Source organism: Melanaphis sacchari, unplaced genomic scaffold, assembly GCF_002803265.2.
Source record: "Melanaphis sacchari strain LSU unplaced genomic scaffold, SCAv2.0 Contig21_pilon_pilon, whole genome shotgun sequence".
Lineage (NCBI taxonomy): Eukaryota > Metazoa > Arthropoda > Insecta > Hemiptera > Aphididae > Melanaphis > Melanaphis sacchari.
This window is the reverse complement of record NW_020271096.1, coordinates 1,069,133-1,086,412: the sequence shown is the minus strand read 5'-3', so window position 1 is coordinate 1,086,412 and position 17,280 is coordinate 1,069,133. Positions and strand designations below refer to the sequence as shown.

At 27.1% G+C, this 17,280-nt stretch overlaps 2 protein-coding genes across 2 annotated transcripts in view; one reads left to right on the top strand and one right to left on the bottom strand.

Moving 5' to 3' along the window:
* Positions 1-17,280, top strand: part of LOC112594070 (Kv channel-interacting protein 2-like) — a 276,882-nt gene that overhangs the window by 49,760 nt on the left and 209,842 nt on the right. The window lies entirely within an intron of this gene.
* Positions 10,657-12,696, bottom strand: LOC112594080 (cuticle protein 8-like). Its single transcript, XM_025338697.1, has 2 exons — positions 12,508-12,696; positions 10,657-11,491 (listed from the first exon to the last, which is right to left on the bottom strand). Exons 1-2 carry the CDS (start codon positions 12,517-12,519, stop codon positions 11,162-11,164), a joined length of 342 nt encoding a protein of 113 aa, XP_025194482.1. The 5' UTR covers positions 12,520-12,696; the 3' UTR covers positions 10,657-11,161.

Below are 17,280 nucleotides of genomic sequence, written 5' to 3'. Positions count from 1 at the left end.
TAGGTAGTTCAATTTAAAAATAGCAAACAAATTTGTTCTGAACTACATTATAGCTAAAACATGCCGATAAAAATAATGAAACGTTAAAGATTATTATAATAATAATAATTATTATTATTATTATTTATTACGAAAGGATATTTGTATTACGCTTTTTAACAATACTTTACTCAAGGCATCTTTGGATTAAGTTGGAACCCACTTTTTTTTTGCAATGAATACAAATATTATTATTATTTAGTAATAAATCGTATTAATAAAAGCAAGATATATAGTAATATATTGTATGTATATTTGACAAATGTATTCTTTTTTAAATAATTTAATGCGCATCTGTGGAAACTAAATTTTTTTTCTTATAAATAAACAATTTGAACAATTTCTATTATTTTTACCTTAAATTCTGAGAGGAGTGATAAATATTTTAATTTTGCGATTATGTGAGATTTTTTTATGTTGGTGTACACGATAAATAAATAATAATCAATAAAATTTTTCAATTTTCACTTTTATTGAGATTTAGAATAGATAATTGTATCTAGTTTGTACTTTAAAAAGGTTAACAAGTACACAATTAAAAAGAAACGGGAATTTCTATGGAAATATTATTATTAAAATATTGTTTTGTAAACATTGTTAGCAAAATTGTTTTTTATCGTAATAAATGGATTATTATGGAAGTCAAATTTAATAAAATCTATTATGTGATTTACTCAATAACCAGTTTCACTTGACACCTAAGTGTCTAATAAATACATACAGTACCCACTTGACGAAATTGTAATTTATGATTATTAAATAACTAATAATCAGAAACACCATCAAAATATATTATTATACATTTATACGTATTTTTTTTTTTATTTTTTTTTATTAAATGTTTTATTCAATCTATTATAAAAAAGAAAAATAAGAATAATTGATAATGAAATTAAAAAAAAAATAAATAAATAAATAACAAGATAAATATAACAGAGCGTAGAGGCCTCCCAGCGGAAGTAGGTACTACAAGAGTATTAAAATTTAGTTAGTAGGTTTCTATACCATCTGCGCTTTAGCCGTTTGAGGGGATTTCCAGGGATAGTCAAGGAAGAGATGTCATGTATAAGTGGGTTTCTATGGTTTAAAAGACGGTTGTGATATCTTTCATATTGTGTTTTAGCCACGTTTACAACAAAGAGTATGGAGAGGTCGTGATTGGAGACGTAATATGGTGCTTTAGTAATTTGTCTTAGAATTTTGGATTGATAGGTTTGTATTCTATTGATATTAGTAGGTTTTGCTGATCCCCACAATTGTATACCATAAACCGATAATATTGGTTTAAGTAGCATAATCATTTATATATATTTATATGTATTAAAATAAAAATTTAATAATGCATTTTACATTTTTTTTTTTTTTTAGTTTTTTAGATGTTTTAAAATATTAAAATGCTATTTAATAGTTTTTAATCTAAAGCGTTTCTTTGATTTTTCTCCTTAGAGTTAAAACTTAAGACACTATAGTTTTAAAAATCCATAAAAAACTTTCTAAATTTATTAGATTTTTTTTCTATTTTTATCACTAAAAATTTAATTAATCTTTTGTACTGACAACATTAAAATGATTTTATGGTTTATTTAAATGTTTAACAATGTTTTTTACCTAAGATTAAGGTATTAAGACAGTATTGGGCTTTATTATACCCAGAAAAAAAATTTAGAAAATATTTTAATCACAGTTTATCTTACGAGCGCACAATATCGTTAAATTTGAAAGAAAAATTGAATTCAAATCAGTGGTGTACCTAAATAGCCTATCTAGGACGCCGTGTGATCTAAATTTTATTTTTAAAATAGGTACATTAAAAAAAAAAAAATTCATAATTTTTACGAAATATGTCATAATAAAAATGTGGAGTTATATATTTGAATAATTCAACAATCAGAAACACTAAATTGTGAGAATCATAATTTAGATAAGATTAAAGGTATTACCCTTCCACGGAAATTTAATTAGTAAATTAATAATATTAACATATTCGATTTATAAAAGACAGCCTTAATGTTTTTAACAGAACTACCTAATGATTTTATAAATAAAATAAATAACACATAACTTTAAATTTAATGTCAATATTTTAACACTATGCCATACCACTGTACCTATAAAATAACACGTTATATAAATGTGTAAAGTATAAACCACGAAAAAAAAAGGTTTTGAAGTTAAATAAAATTGTATTATGTAATAATATAATGTATAGTATAATAAGTAGTAGGTATTTATTTATTATTTATATAATTACATAAACCCATCGAAAATTTATATTATTTACGTTTAAAAGTAATTAAAAAGTCAAACATTTAAATCTATATTGTATATAAAAAAAATTAAAATATAAACATAATATAAAATTTAAGGTCTTATGGTTTTTTTTTTAATGAAAATTAAAGCTTAAAATTGCATTCGACAGTATGTGTATGTAAATTTTTAATATTAATCTAGGTAGATGATAATTAAATGTTTTTATGTTGTTAAGTTATATACAATGATTGAGTTTTAATTGTATTTTATTAAAAACTATAATCCACATTGAAATATATCTGAAAATTAATCCTAAACCGACTGACACCAACACCACAATCACCACTATTTCGATTGCATGCGCAGTAGTTTATGATAGTAACCATAAGATAAATTCTTACGAATCATTTTATATAGATTACACAAGTATAACAATATAATCACTATAGCCATTCTGATAGATACATTAAACGACACTCGTAAAACAAAATATACTTTCGAGGGATGGAATCAAATGGTTTTTGCATAATATTTTTTATATCGTACATCTAAAGATTAGGTTAGGTTATTAATACTAAGCTATTATTATGACGTATCGACTCGTTATATTATATTATGTAATATCACACTCTATTAATGTGATCGTGGTTCGGCAATGGCGGAGATCGGTTCGTTCCTTTTTAATCTTACGGCCTACGTTACATTGCACCTATAATATATAGTAACACTTTTCTGATTGATAGGTACATAATGAATTCTGAGATTACGTGATACATATAATTATTGTTACTATGCATATCAGTACGATATATATTATAATTTATAAAGCTCTCGTGCGTTTGTACGTGATTAGTTCCTGTAAAATACGTCCTAACGATCAAACAAAAACAATGCTTAGATGTTGGCCTCTTCATAACGTTTATAATATGTATGTAATATTGCGTAAAGATAACGCGTAGAATATATTTATACACTATTCGTCTTATCTGCAGACGATCTCATATTAATTTTTATCGTTAACTATAAACAATGTACATAATATCATCTGTCCGCTATACTATTTATTTCTCGATAATGATAAAATATAAATCTAAGTCTCTGAATTATTTAAATTTAAAAAAAAATTTTGATAGAATCCATAAGATCAAAAAAAAAAAAAAGTCAATGTTTCCTAATTATGGACAAAGTAGTAAAAATCGTGTTAGTTTTAAAACTAACCTATAATGCTGATATATGAATTGCGACATGAATATATCATACTAAATATAGACAAATTTCCAATTATTATTTTTAGCATTTCGATAGTGAACAACTGATAATTCATCAGTATTGAAATTATGCCAAAACTTTTAAGACGGTCTTCATTTTTTTTTTTTTAATCAGTTTAACGACGATAACCTTAATTGCAAATTTCAAATTGTACAATGAAAAACTTAAAAAGTTACCCGCAATAGAAGGTTAAGTTTCATTTTTATCACTCAACGCGCAATGAAATTCAACGGTGGGTATGTAACAAAAAAATAAATTACATTTTTAAAATTTGTATGCGCATAGTGTTAAAATAACTACATAGCCATTGAATATTGACACTAATAAAAGTGTTATGTGTTTCTCAACGTTGTTACATTTTTTTAATTTTTTCAAAAGTGTAATACTGTTTTGATGGATGGTAATTTTTAAAGTTGTCCATTTCAATTAACTTAATTTTTTGTAGTTCATGATGTAAATAATAATGTTTACGTACTATTATTATTTTTTATTTATTGATGGGCAAATCAGTGTATTCAATTCGAGTTCTTGAAATAACTTTCACCAATACTACCAAAAACTATTCATATTGATTTTGAACAATCTATTCACTTAACTGTTAGTCTAGTATAACCAATGAGAAAAATAAAAGGATGTAGGTTCCATTTCGAACAAGCTTGGTTTAGAAAAATGTAGTCATTAGGCTTAGCTAAAGTATATAATACTGGGGATAAAAAGGGATAGCTTTTGAAAAAATTTTATTTTTGTCATTTAAAGAAGTGGGTGAATGCTTTAAGATGATATTATATCTATGCAGATAGCTAACTGTATAGATATACATGATTTTTTACAGATTATGTGTTTATGAACTATATAAATATACGAGTAGATTCTACATTCCTCCAGAAATATGGGTAAAATTATCTTTTTCGATTTCACAAACCATAAATGCTTGTGAAAGTTTTCATAATAAACTTAACTTAATAGTATGTTTTATTATAGTTATTCTAATTAATATTAATAATTGATAGTGGTCTTGAATAAAGTATAGACTGCTGGTAGGTAGCTATAAGAAAATGAATAAACTGTTTAACGAACCGAGAGAGAAACACTTTCGAAAAAGAAGCATTTTTCAATAACCAAATATCGCAATTATTCAAGTAGTTAAATTAATATATTATCGCTTATATACGCTATCTCAAAAAAAAAAAATTGTCACAAAATCTAAGATATATATATATAAAAAAAACATTCACAATCTATGACGGTAATAAATATTTTATAAAAGAAACATAATATTGAAAATATTTGTATCCAAAACTATGGTTTTTATGAACTTGATGTCCGTAATTCGTATTATTATAACGAAACTTGTGTCCGCAATTGTTATCATAAAAAATTAACCTGTATAATTCGTCCATAACTAGTAAATAGCAAAAAAAAATTTGAACCAACTGACATCTCGTGCGTACTCACATTTGTGAGCACAATATAATCTTCATTAGTTTCCAAGAACTGTTGATGGTGGTCAGATACAGTTTTTTGCGCTCTAATGAGTACCTTTAAACGACCTTTTCTTCGAAAATCAGTGAGATCTAATGTTCTCTTTAGAAAACGGTTGTGAGCTAACGACAATATAATAAATATATATTTATGGCATACCTATACCGCATTTTAATGCGGCTGAAAATGTTCACGGTATACCTTCGAAAACATTACAAAAATTCTGCACGTCTATCTATATAGGTGTGCATTATGGTTGAATCGTTGTCATTAATCGTGGACCTAACAAGGTCGGACGGCATACGGTTATATTATATTATCAAAGCGACCTTTATTTGTCTTTAAATAATAATTGGTCTATGCACTTGAAATCGTAGGTACATATGCGCACACGTGTATTCATATATCTATATATTTGATGAAATCGTACTATTTGAATATTTCGAGTGATGACGAAATTAGGATAAAAAAAACAACGGTCTGACTTAATGGACGCGAATGTCATTCGTTCACGCCGCTGTACATGGTTTTTGAAGCTCTGTTTTTCATATTATGTAGTTATACTATTTCACTTCATTAAATTAAAACTAAATAATAACATTTGAAGGCCATAAACTCATTATGAGCAATAATAAATAAATACCTACCATGCTGTGTAATGAGTAATTTATTACATGGGAACTATACCACATTATTGCACATTTATAATCATGAGCCTTTTCTCATATAGACGCCAATGCATAAAGCACAAAAGAATTCTTCAGCAATGCTTTATTTTTAAACTCGTTTTATTGTTTATGATGAATCATGTAACAAAAAAAAAAAAAAAAAATGAATATTATAATAATATATTATTTCACCCTTATTATAAATTGAAGATTCAATAAAAAGAAGTATCTGTTCGTCAGTAATTATTTTACTTTTTATTAAACATCCAAACTATTTCGTTTTTTAATCTCAATTAATTTCATTAAATAAATTAACGGTTTTTAAACCACTTTACAGAATAATAATAATTGAACTGATTGCATTGTACGTAATTTAGTTAATTTTGTATTCAATATGTATTTTACAACGTAATTTACATGATATTTCTACGTTTTAGCTATATAAACTATGGTTATCTAATTAAAATAATATATAGAAATGTGAAATAAAATGTCAAACGATGTTCATTCACTATAAGAAACTATAACTATTAGGGTAAAGGTTTTCTTAAATTTTCGTATTGTTTTTTTTTTTTTTTTTTTTTTTTGTTATGTCCATTAATTAGTATTAAAATTATTTTAATAAAACAAAAAAAAAAAACAAAATAAATAAATTACAATGTAAATTATAATTATCTTAAACGTAAAAATATAATATTTATTTATCAATCATTTCAATTATAATATATAAAATGTATTTAAATTTTCACTAATCATATTATAAATATATTATTTTAAACCAAGGTTGTCCATCATAAATAGATAAATTATTTAAAAAATAACATTAATAATGTCAATGATTTTTATTAACATTAATGTTATATTTATTTTAATTGATGATATCATGATATTTTTAGAATCTATAGAAATAAATTAATTTTATAGAATTAAAGAATAAAACAACTTTAAAAAAAAATCTATATATGATTTCAAATTATATTTTTCATTTTTTCTAACACTTTATTGCTACATCTTATTCGGTTCATCGAGTTTTAATACGTTTTTGAACTTTTTGACTGATATTACGTTATACCGATTGCAAATCGCAATTGACTTATAGTTCAAGTTAATCGTACTGTAAACATTACGATCTTATGCTTGTTGACATAATCGGATCTAAAATGTGTTCATCTTAACAAAAGTGCCTCTTATTTTTTAATATGGTGTGTTGTAAAATTGTCTAAACTATTTCTAATTTTTTTTGGAACTACAGTGTAAAACTCCCTTTACTTGGTTTTATTAATATACGTATACCGTGACATTGAAATAAATATTAAAAATTATATTATTTTAATTTTAAATTATCTAAAATAATGCTTAAAAAAATAGCTTTACGATAGTCATATAGACATTTTTGGTAAATAATTTAACTGGATATTTAGTCTCTGAGACTCGAATTGACTATAAACGTAAAGGAATTAATTTTTAATACACAACCAAAATATTATCAAAAGTCACTATAGAAAAAAAAAAAGAATTAATAAAATTTAAACTCTTAATTAAATATTATAAAATTACATTTAAAGTACCATGTTATACTCGTATTTAATTTTTATTATATTAAACAGCATTAATAGCAGGTGACTAATGTCATATTTAACCGCCAGTGAAAAGTAATGCACGTTGAATTATCCGTGGGAACGTAAATGTTAAGAACAATAATGAAGTAGAGTGTAGGTGTTTACTCTAAGAGATGTAAACGGATGACAACGTGATTTTCAATGGGATTTTGTACTGAATCGTTTAACGTAATTGAGTAAATCGCAATTTATAACAATGTATCGTATGACTTGGCATACACACATACACACACAAAGTTAAGTTGTCTTAGGATATATATATATACAAACGTATAGTTACGTCACACATTGTCAACCATTACATATCTTTATGTATATCTTGGCCTGATTATGGGGAATACTTTATGTCACGAGAATTTCATGAAAAAAAAAAAAATTGTTCTATTTTTAATCGCTATTGCGCGATAAATGATCTAATATAATTTCATAAAATGTAAATCGTGAGAACGCTGTAAAGTTTTTTTTGTAGCAATGTATATTTTTTATGATGATACGTATTATAACATAGGTATATTATGTAGATATACGTATCATACAATCTAATATAACATTTTAATTGTATGTATTTATGTAAAGGATCCATAGATAATTTATTTACAGATAAAAAAGTATATAAAGCATTACAAATTCTTTGATGATTTTGTATTAATTATTGTCCAAATTCAATAAATTGTCTTATAGATTATATATATATATATATATTTAATACGTTACAATTACCTAATATAAATTATAGTACACGAGAAAACGTTCAAGTGCCGTAACTTATTTGTCAGATTATATTTTATATAAAAAAAAGTATATCGTCTTGATAATATTTAATATTCCTTAAAATTTGGTAATAAGCGTATTTAAAACCACTCGGACTGTAATAACCTAGGTACTACGATATTGGATTACCTTACCGGAACGTTTCACTATGAATATTGTTCATAGGTCAGACGAAATAAGTACGACGTTTAGCAGCACGTTCTCTTGTCAGAGAATAGCGAAAATACTTATAAATTAGGTACTTACCTACCTATAAAATGAATATAATAAAACTTTTATCGTGTGCGTATAATATGTGTCTTACATAGCTATGCCATCGTCGTGTTACGGTCACGATATTACGTTTATGATATATTATTATCATGCTGTAGAGTGTATATTATATATAGGTACGTGTAATAAAATTATTATGTTTCGTACGCGGACATTTTTTTTTTTTATTTAATTTTATTTCTTGTACGTCGACTACGACGCGCGACGGCATTGCGATCAATCATTTATTAACGCCCAAGCAGATCACACGGACCGGCAGCGGTGGGTTGTCGCAGTAATTAATATTGCACCGTCACCGGTGGTAGTTTCAGTATATATGGCAGCAGCATGCGGACGATAAAATACTTTATACAGCGGCGCGTATACCAGTAGCAACAGTGGTGACAGTGACGGTTGTGCCCGTAACTTTGACTTCGCTGATGCAGCGGCGATTCGATACACAGAGAGCGGGTAATTGCGTTTGCGCCTCGCCGATCATGACCGAATTTCAAAGACACTATTATAATTTATTTACCATTGGTGTAATGTATAATACCTGTGCAGAAAACCGACAGCGACGGACGTCGGCGTTTCCTTTTTTTTTTTTTTTCATTTTTGCTTTCTTCCTCTAAAAATTACATTTTTTTATATCTCGATCGCGTCACACGAATAATATTTTATACATGATTTTACTGATAATTATTTTTATTATCGTTAAGATATAGTGATGATATTAATTCGATTCGATCGACTAAAATTTGATTGCCTGTAACGAATAAATTATAGGTACATTATACGCGCAAACAATAAATCGGACACCCAGACTTCAATAAAATTTTAAGTGTTTTAATGTTATTCAAAAATGTTATTTGTATCAGCATATTCTCTAAAATTTTCACTTTATCTCGAAATTTTTAAACGACTCGGTGGGTCTGTGCCGTTAACGCTTATCACACTAACTGCAACAATTCAGGATATACGGATATATTATACTCGACAACAATTTCAAACATTTTAAACGCATCGCAATTTATTGGATTTTACAAACAAATCGAGTATATTCTATAAACGAGCTTAAGACGTCATTTGCTGTATATGTCACGTTGCGGTTGTCTGCAGCTCGAATACAACTTCACTGATAGAAAATTGTCTTTAATTTATCATGCTTACAAGCTATCGTGTTTGATATTTATTCTCGTATTACAGTCATGAAGTTAAAATATCAAATTTTCTAGAAATATTCAATGGTAAACTATGATCTACAGGATTTTTTCTTAATATCTAAAATATGACCTAATAAAATCATTAATAAGATATCGGTTCGATTGTCTCTTTAATTGTGTTGTGTACGATGTTTTTAAATTAAATATTGACGTAATTAACACGTCAATATTTATTTTTTTTTAAGCTCTGCACAATAAAATGTTGCTATTTAAAAATAATACGCACTGATGTACTATGAAATAAAAGAAACGGATAAAAAATAATAACAATATGTCAATTGGTTTTAGAGATAGTTTTAGGCAATACTACGAAACAAAGATGGATTTATTGTATTAATAACGAAAAAGAAATAAAACATGTATGACTGTGATTACATTATTAAAAATTGTAAACGCTAATAATTGTGTAATGAAAAAACCTTCAGACGATGTTTTTAAAGTTTAAACATTTAGGGTTCATTGATAATATTGATGTTTTTAAACTTAATACAAAACTTAATTGTCGATTATAATACACTTATGTATGTGGGCCACCCTAAATACCACTGGCAAATCCAGCAGACTAAAATGTGATGTTATTACTCATTAGTTGTTATTATGGTATCATTAGTTTGTATCAAATCACTTATACCTCATACAAGCAACCAGATTTTAATGTAGGCAAATACCATACCTTTACGTTATAATATAAAGGATGCTGATGATTTATGTACACCATTAAGCGACAGTGTGAAACTAGTGTTGCAAGGTACTATCGTTTTATGCATAAGATTCAAAATTTATTTTCTTTAGCGATGTAGATGCATCAAGAATTTTAAGATGTAGATATGCTATTATAATAATTTTTATATGATAAAATGGATAAATATTTCAGTTGAAATCCCGATAAAAACTCTTTTCGTAAAATATTAATTCATTCTTGTAAAATAGTATTATAACGATTTGCATGAAAAAAAGTCTAATATGATTTAAATAATTATAATATCCCTAATGGAATGTTTGATGTTATAACGTGTCACATGCAGTGACATTTTTTCGAAACATAATACTCACAAGTATTCACGATTTTAACGGAATAATTTACGAAATAATTTTCCTAACGGCGTTATTATAATGACAAGGTCTCTCCGTAATGTCTCCGAGAAAACTGGAGACCCTGCATAAGTGCATTATTAAATTAATTATGAATAATCGTGCAGTCGAATGCAACTGCATCTCAATGGACGTAATTCCTCTGATTACCCAAATTTGCCGAACATGTAATTGCGGCCGTAAGCTCAACACTCCGAACTGTCAACCGAACTCGGGGCTCGAGTGTTTTTCGGCGGTGGCGACGAAACGGTTTTTCGAATCGTCGTCGCGGCAGTCGCGGCAGTAGTACGCGTGCGCTGTTGTAACGGTGATTACAGGAACAGCAAAAAACAAATGTCATTTTCTTGACGGGCGCATAGTTTTTTAATCTACCGCCGCAAACAAACAAAACGACGGTAAATTGAAAAATCGGAATAAATTATAGGAGATTGAACGCATCACGCGTGACGGTGACACGCGTAGTAAGTGACAGCCGTTTCTTCATCACTAAGCCGGTTTAAAAGTCGGGGACGCCGTACGGTGCCTCGTGCGCTGGTGTCGAATACGACAGGACCTTTGATTCGTTCTTGACGACGGCGTTAAAACCGCTGCGATCGTCGGTGGTATATTCGTCGGTGCGCGTGGAACCGTTGATCTCCAGAAGGCTGTAAAAACCCTTGACGTAATCGTTTTCGTTGTTGTACTCGCGTTGGCCTTTGACGTCGTAAGTGTACGGGTCGTTTACGTTATACTTGAAACTGCGCGGGACAGGTGCCGAGTAGGTGGATGATGGGTACACCGGAGATCCGGTGACGGCGGCATAGACGGCTGAAGCCGAAATAACAACCTGCGATTGTGACAACACATAATTATTAATGTTATTACCTACTGTTTCGGTACGAATTCGCGTATAGGTACTGCGTGCTTGAAATATTCGCGTATTACTGATCACTGTACGCGTTTTCGGTGTAATAATGTAAACTTTTATAAATCCGATTATTTGTTTATATTTATTTACGGATTAAAATCCAATTACGCGAAATCGCTAATGTTGTGTGCGTAGCAAATACGAATGTAGAATAATTTTACATCTATTAAATGTTACGTGGCTAGCATACAGTAATAAATAACGAATAGAAACCAAACGAGGAAAGTTTAAAATATATATATATATGGACACACTCAAGTAAGTTATTTTTTTCAATTGAATGTATTCAAACTTCAAAGAGATTGATATTATGTTTCTCTTATTGTATTCAATAAATATGTTTCATAGTACCTATACGTGTTTTTGACACCAACACTGCACAATATCGTGTGTTATTATGTATTCAACAATTGTCTCTGTCCGATATGCCGATAAATGACCGATATAAGACGACATGAACAAAAGTGAAAATTGAAGATTTAAACGGGAGTCTACAAAAAACATATGCGTAACCGCTATAAACACGAAAACAAAATAGAATCTAGTTGAATAATTTAACTGAACGAAAATCAATGTTTATGTAAATGTTATTTTTGGATCGTTATTCATTTATATTTTTGAAATTTATATCTTATTATTTAACGGCTGTTGAATTCTAAAACAATCAGAGATTATATTGTTTACTTAAAAGTATCAACACATCAATATCGCCGATAATAATCGAAAATTCAAAATCTGTAGAACTATTGACTTTCAAAATGTAGCGTGTGTATAAATTAGTGGTCATTTTAAATTAAACGTAAAAAATTATAAAACCGTCGGTAATTTGATATTGACGAAGAACGAGTTAATTACAAAAATAATATTTTCTAAGAAAGTTATTTACTATGACGAATAATATAATAAAATAAAATAAAAATTTCAAAATGTCATACCTTAAAAACCATTATGTTGTTGGATTTAAGTTGCACGCGATCTGTTCCTCACAGAATTATATTGATCAAAACCTTGCTGCTACTGCTGTATTTATACCACACGTGATCTACTTATAATAATATAATGAGTTATGTCCAAACATTTTTCCGTACAAGTGTGCGTGTGTTTTGTTTTGTTTTGTTTTTTTTTTTTTTTGCTCAGACTGATAACATATAAAAATTGTTAATTGCTTACGATGATCTACCCCGAGGAGTATGTCATAGTACAATATTTTTTAAGAAATTTAAAAACAGCCACTCCCCACAGAGACAATCGACTATGCCTAGCAGCTAGCTGCAGACGATTCTATAGCGTGTGACCGGCCAACGCTTTTATATTAAATAAATAACAATAAACTCGCACCAAGGCTGTATGTTTACCTCTAACTTAGTACGTTTTTGGTCACTGTAGAATTATGTGCCCTAAATTTGTCACTATTAAAAATATAAATGTGTTACATAAGTTCTACCGATTTATAATTTATGGTTAACGCACACGCACGAGTAAATTCAATAACACATACTATTTACATGCACTAAAAAATAAATGTCAAAACCAAATATACACATATGTACAATAGTAATCAAGACGATCCATGGTGGGAGAGTGATTTACAAAAATTCATTATCTTAATTTGTAAATAAATATTTCATTCATCATAAATATAGTTCATGGTTTTAGTTACAAAATATCGGTACACAAATTAGATAGTCAACACTATCATTATTCAAACGTTAATTATTATAATCTATAAATAGTATAAATAAGGCCTTACTATAACTGACATAAAATCAATATAAAACCTAAACTACAATAGGTAGAGACTTGGAATTTTAGAATTATGAGAGGACTTTTGTTTCATAATAAAATTTGCATTTTTTAAAAAGAGCTCACGTAGAGATTTGTTAATTCACGAAAAATGATTATTTTCTATAGAGTTGTCATTTGTTACAGAAAATAAAATATTAATTATAATTGAATAAACTGTATACCTGTATTTTATATTTAGTCAAAACCACCCATTTGATATCTAGGTTAACACATATTTTTACAGCTATTATCGTATTTTGTTTTGTTCGATTATAGTTCGGTTTTTTAGATATTTTAACACATTATTTAAGACGTCATAGTTGACGGTCTTCATTTTACTAAAGAACTCACCGTCATGAGCAGGATAACGTCTGACTTTTATTTACCACTTTAGTTTTTGATTTATTTCTAAACAACACACATTTTATAAATTTAATTTAAATTCTAAAATACTTGTTTTTCAAAGTTTTTAATATTAAGTATTAAATTACGGATTTAACAAAGTTTGAATCATATTAGAGGTGTCATTTTTAACGTACAACAAAGTACTCAAGGAAAGTTAGTAAGTTTTATTATAAAATAAATACTTAAATACATATGAGTAATAATAGTCTTATAAAATATAGTATTCAAATGTTTTACAAATATTTTTTTTATAAAAAAGTAAAATTAATTAACATAATAATTACGTTTCTTGAATGCGTTATATACTTATACGTATTATGATTGTATCCAATGTAGGAGCTATCGATAGTTCTTGAAAATATTAGGAAAGTGTTCACCTTTTGAACAGGAAAATTAATCCTACACTAACGTACACACAAATTTAAAAGTAAATGATACGTGATTATAACGACCGAGTGTTTTCAAGCTTATACAATGTTTAATGTTCAATCATACTTGAAATAATATTATGTTCATGGGTCTGGAAAAGACAAGTCGTATGGTTGTTTTACCTGCATGTAACGTGAAAACACATCGATTTTGTTCTGGTAGATACGTCAGACCGTTTTAATACAAAGGACCCTTTAAAGGATTACCCTGAGCAATAGGTCAAGTTTTAAACATTAAATAATAAACAAATTAACAAGTCTATGGTAGGGATTGTTGATATATTTTCTCAACGCTGAGTAGGACGTCTATTAAAATTTAATTAGGTAATAGGTTATTTATACATGTCGTCTGTACTCATTTAATTATTCAGTTGCAATTATATGCATTAATTATATATAAATATTTTTTGTGCTGTATTCACCTGCATTCTATACGTGAGACACGACGATAAATATATGCTAACTGTCCGAAAAAAGAATAACAATGGGTGCAATGTGCATAGATTTATTATAAAAATTATTGATACGTGTGATCACTATAACGTATCAATAGTCTTTAAAATATTATTTTCTGTTACATTGATGTTAGTGTTACTCATGTTTAATAACGGAGGAACGACAGAGTAATAATTATTATGACGTTTCAGTTACATACAACATTTCTATTTAATGTACTTAATATAGTAAGTTATGTAATTATTACGTATTATTTAGAACAATAATGTCGATTTATGCAATTCTAGGATATGATATTATGTATATTAATGCAAGTATTATAAAATATAATGTACACAGTAGTAAGCGGTGATTAGGAGTTGTCTTTTATTATTCATTTAACAGTTAACACTGTAATAATACAATATACCTACAATTTTTATCGAAGACGAGAATAAAATGATTTTATAATGTCGTATTCGTTCATCGTTGTCTCCGAAACAACTATCAAGTTAGTAATAACGTTATCTAATTCCGCTTAAATGTTTCAGATTAATGACGTATTTTATCTTTCGTAATAATTTTAAAATATATTTGATTTTATCAAAATGGAACTCTTTACAAGAGAGGAAGAAGAGCATAATATTACAAATTCTATAATAAAATTTCTTGTACACCTTTGATAAAATTATTTAATGTATCAAAAAGATACAGTAAAATAGAGATAAGGTGAAAAAATTTCATTTATTATGGTTTAAAAACAGATTTAGAAAAATAATAAAAATAAACAAAAAATAAAAAATAAATGCATATAAACCAATCAGCGTAAGAGATATTGGATCACGAAAATGACATTTGAATTGCAAGAAACTCCAAAACCAATTTCGCTTAACGTAGATATATATAATTTACGCGTGCATTTCATAGTAATGAACAATGTCACCATAACGAATGTCAAAACACGTAACAAAAAAGTTGTGTACAAATTTTGCCGTCAAAAAATACAATGAAATCTTAAAAAGTTAAAAATATAAAGAACCATCATTTTTTGAAAACAAAATAATTGATTTATATTTAATTAGTTCAACAAAATTAAGAATTCATGGAAGAAAACACTTGTTAAATAAAAGTTCTTTAATATCTATAATATAGTTTACATACTTATTTAACAGATTTAGAAATTTAGAAAATAAGATAGATATTACAACCAATTAACATTTATTAAAGTTATTACTAATAATAGGTAGTTTTTATTCATTTAAGACTTTCGTTTAAATAAATTATAATCGTGTGAGATTAAACATTGTTAACAATTTGATTGTTTAAAAATAATAAATATATTAAGTAGTTATTTTATATTCAAGAGTATCAAGTTTAATACATAAATTATTTATATATATATAAAACCTTCAGGTTCAAATTATATTTCAATAAGATTAAATTTTTTAAAGAAAATATTTATTATTGTTTAATTTAGAATATGATTAATTCAAGATATTATTCATTTTTATAAATACCATACTATATTCAAATATTTATAATACTCTTAATTTTTTTTTTTTTTTTATTTAAACATATTATAGGTAATAATTTAATATTAAATGTACTCATTTAAGAATGAGTCACAAATTTTGCACATTGACATAAAATATATATATACACATCTAAATTCATTTATCATTAAATGATTTAACGTTTCATTATTACCACTTTAGTGTTTATTGTGTTCCTGTAGTACTGTTGGTATTTTCTAAACACAATTATAACAGAGTTTACGTGACTAAGTTGGGGACTTTTTTTTTGTTATATCCAACAAACATTTTTTCTAGGATTTATGTTAGTTATTATAGGTTAAGTAACAAAACAAAATAAAACAAAAAAATATAATTCCTTGATAGGTGATTTTAAATAAATTGCTTTGAACTCAATAATAATTATTTACCGTTAAACTATTGCATAAGCATGGTATTTAACATATTAGACTCACATTATATAGTAGTGATGTTCAGCATCTTGACGTGATTTATTTCATCGTTGTTAGTGTTTGCGGAAAAAAAAACTAATTGATATTTTATTACGCACGATATGAAATATTTTATAATTCATCATAAAACGTTATTTCGTGACGCATTCATTTTATAAATACCATTTTTTGTACAGGCGCAATGTGAATTTTTCTACTATATATTTATTGTGTTTATGTTGCATTCAATAGGTCAGTCAATGTTGGCATATAATTCATGTTATAGTTATTGTTATCACTTATAATGGGATCTATACATATAAATGCGCATATTTACACATGCATATGTTTATACTTTATATAGTATATACCATTAAAGGTGTACATACGTAACAAAACCGTAACACGATCAACATATATTTTGGAGTATGCGCATTAATAATTGATGCACCTATAGTCAGCGTATTGTCCTCGGGGATAAGGTAATTTCAGAACTAACTAGTCACTTGTGTATGATAAATCGGTCTGAAATACAATATGGTAATAAAATAAGTGCAACAAAATATCAAACAATAATTGTTGATTGATTAATAGTTAGTAACTTTAGAAATTATTCAATTTTAGTAATGTATTCTTTTGTTATCAATCGAATGTTCAATTATGACTCTGTTGTTTGTTATGGCGATGATTTT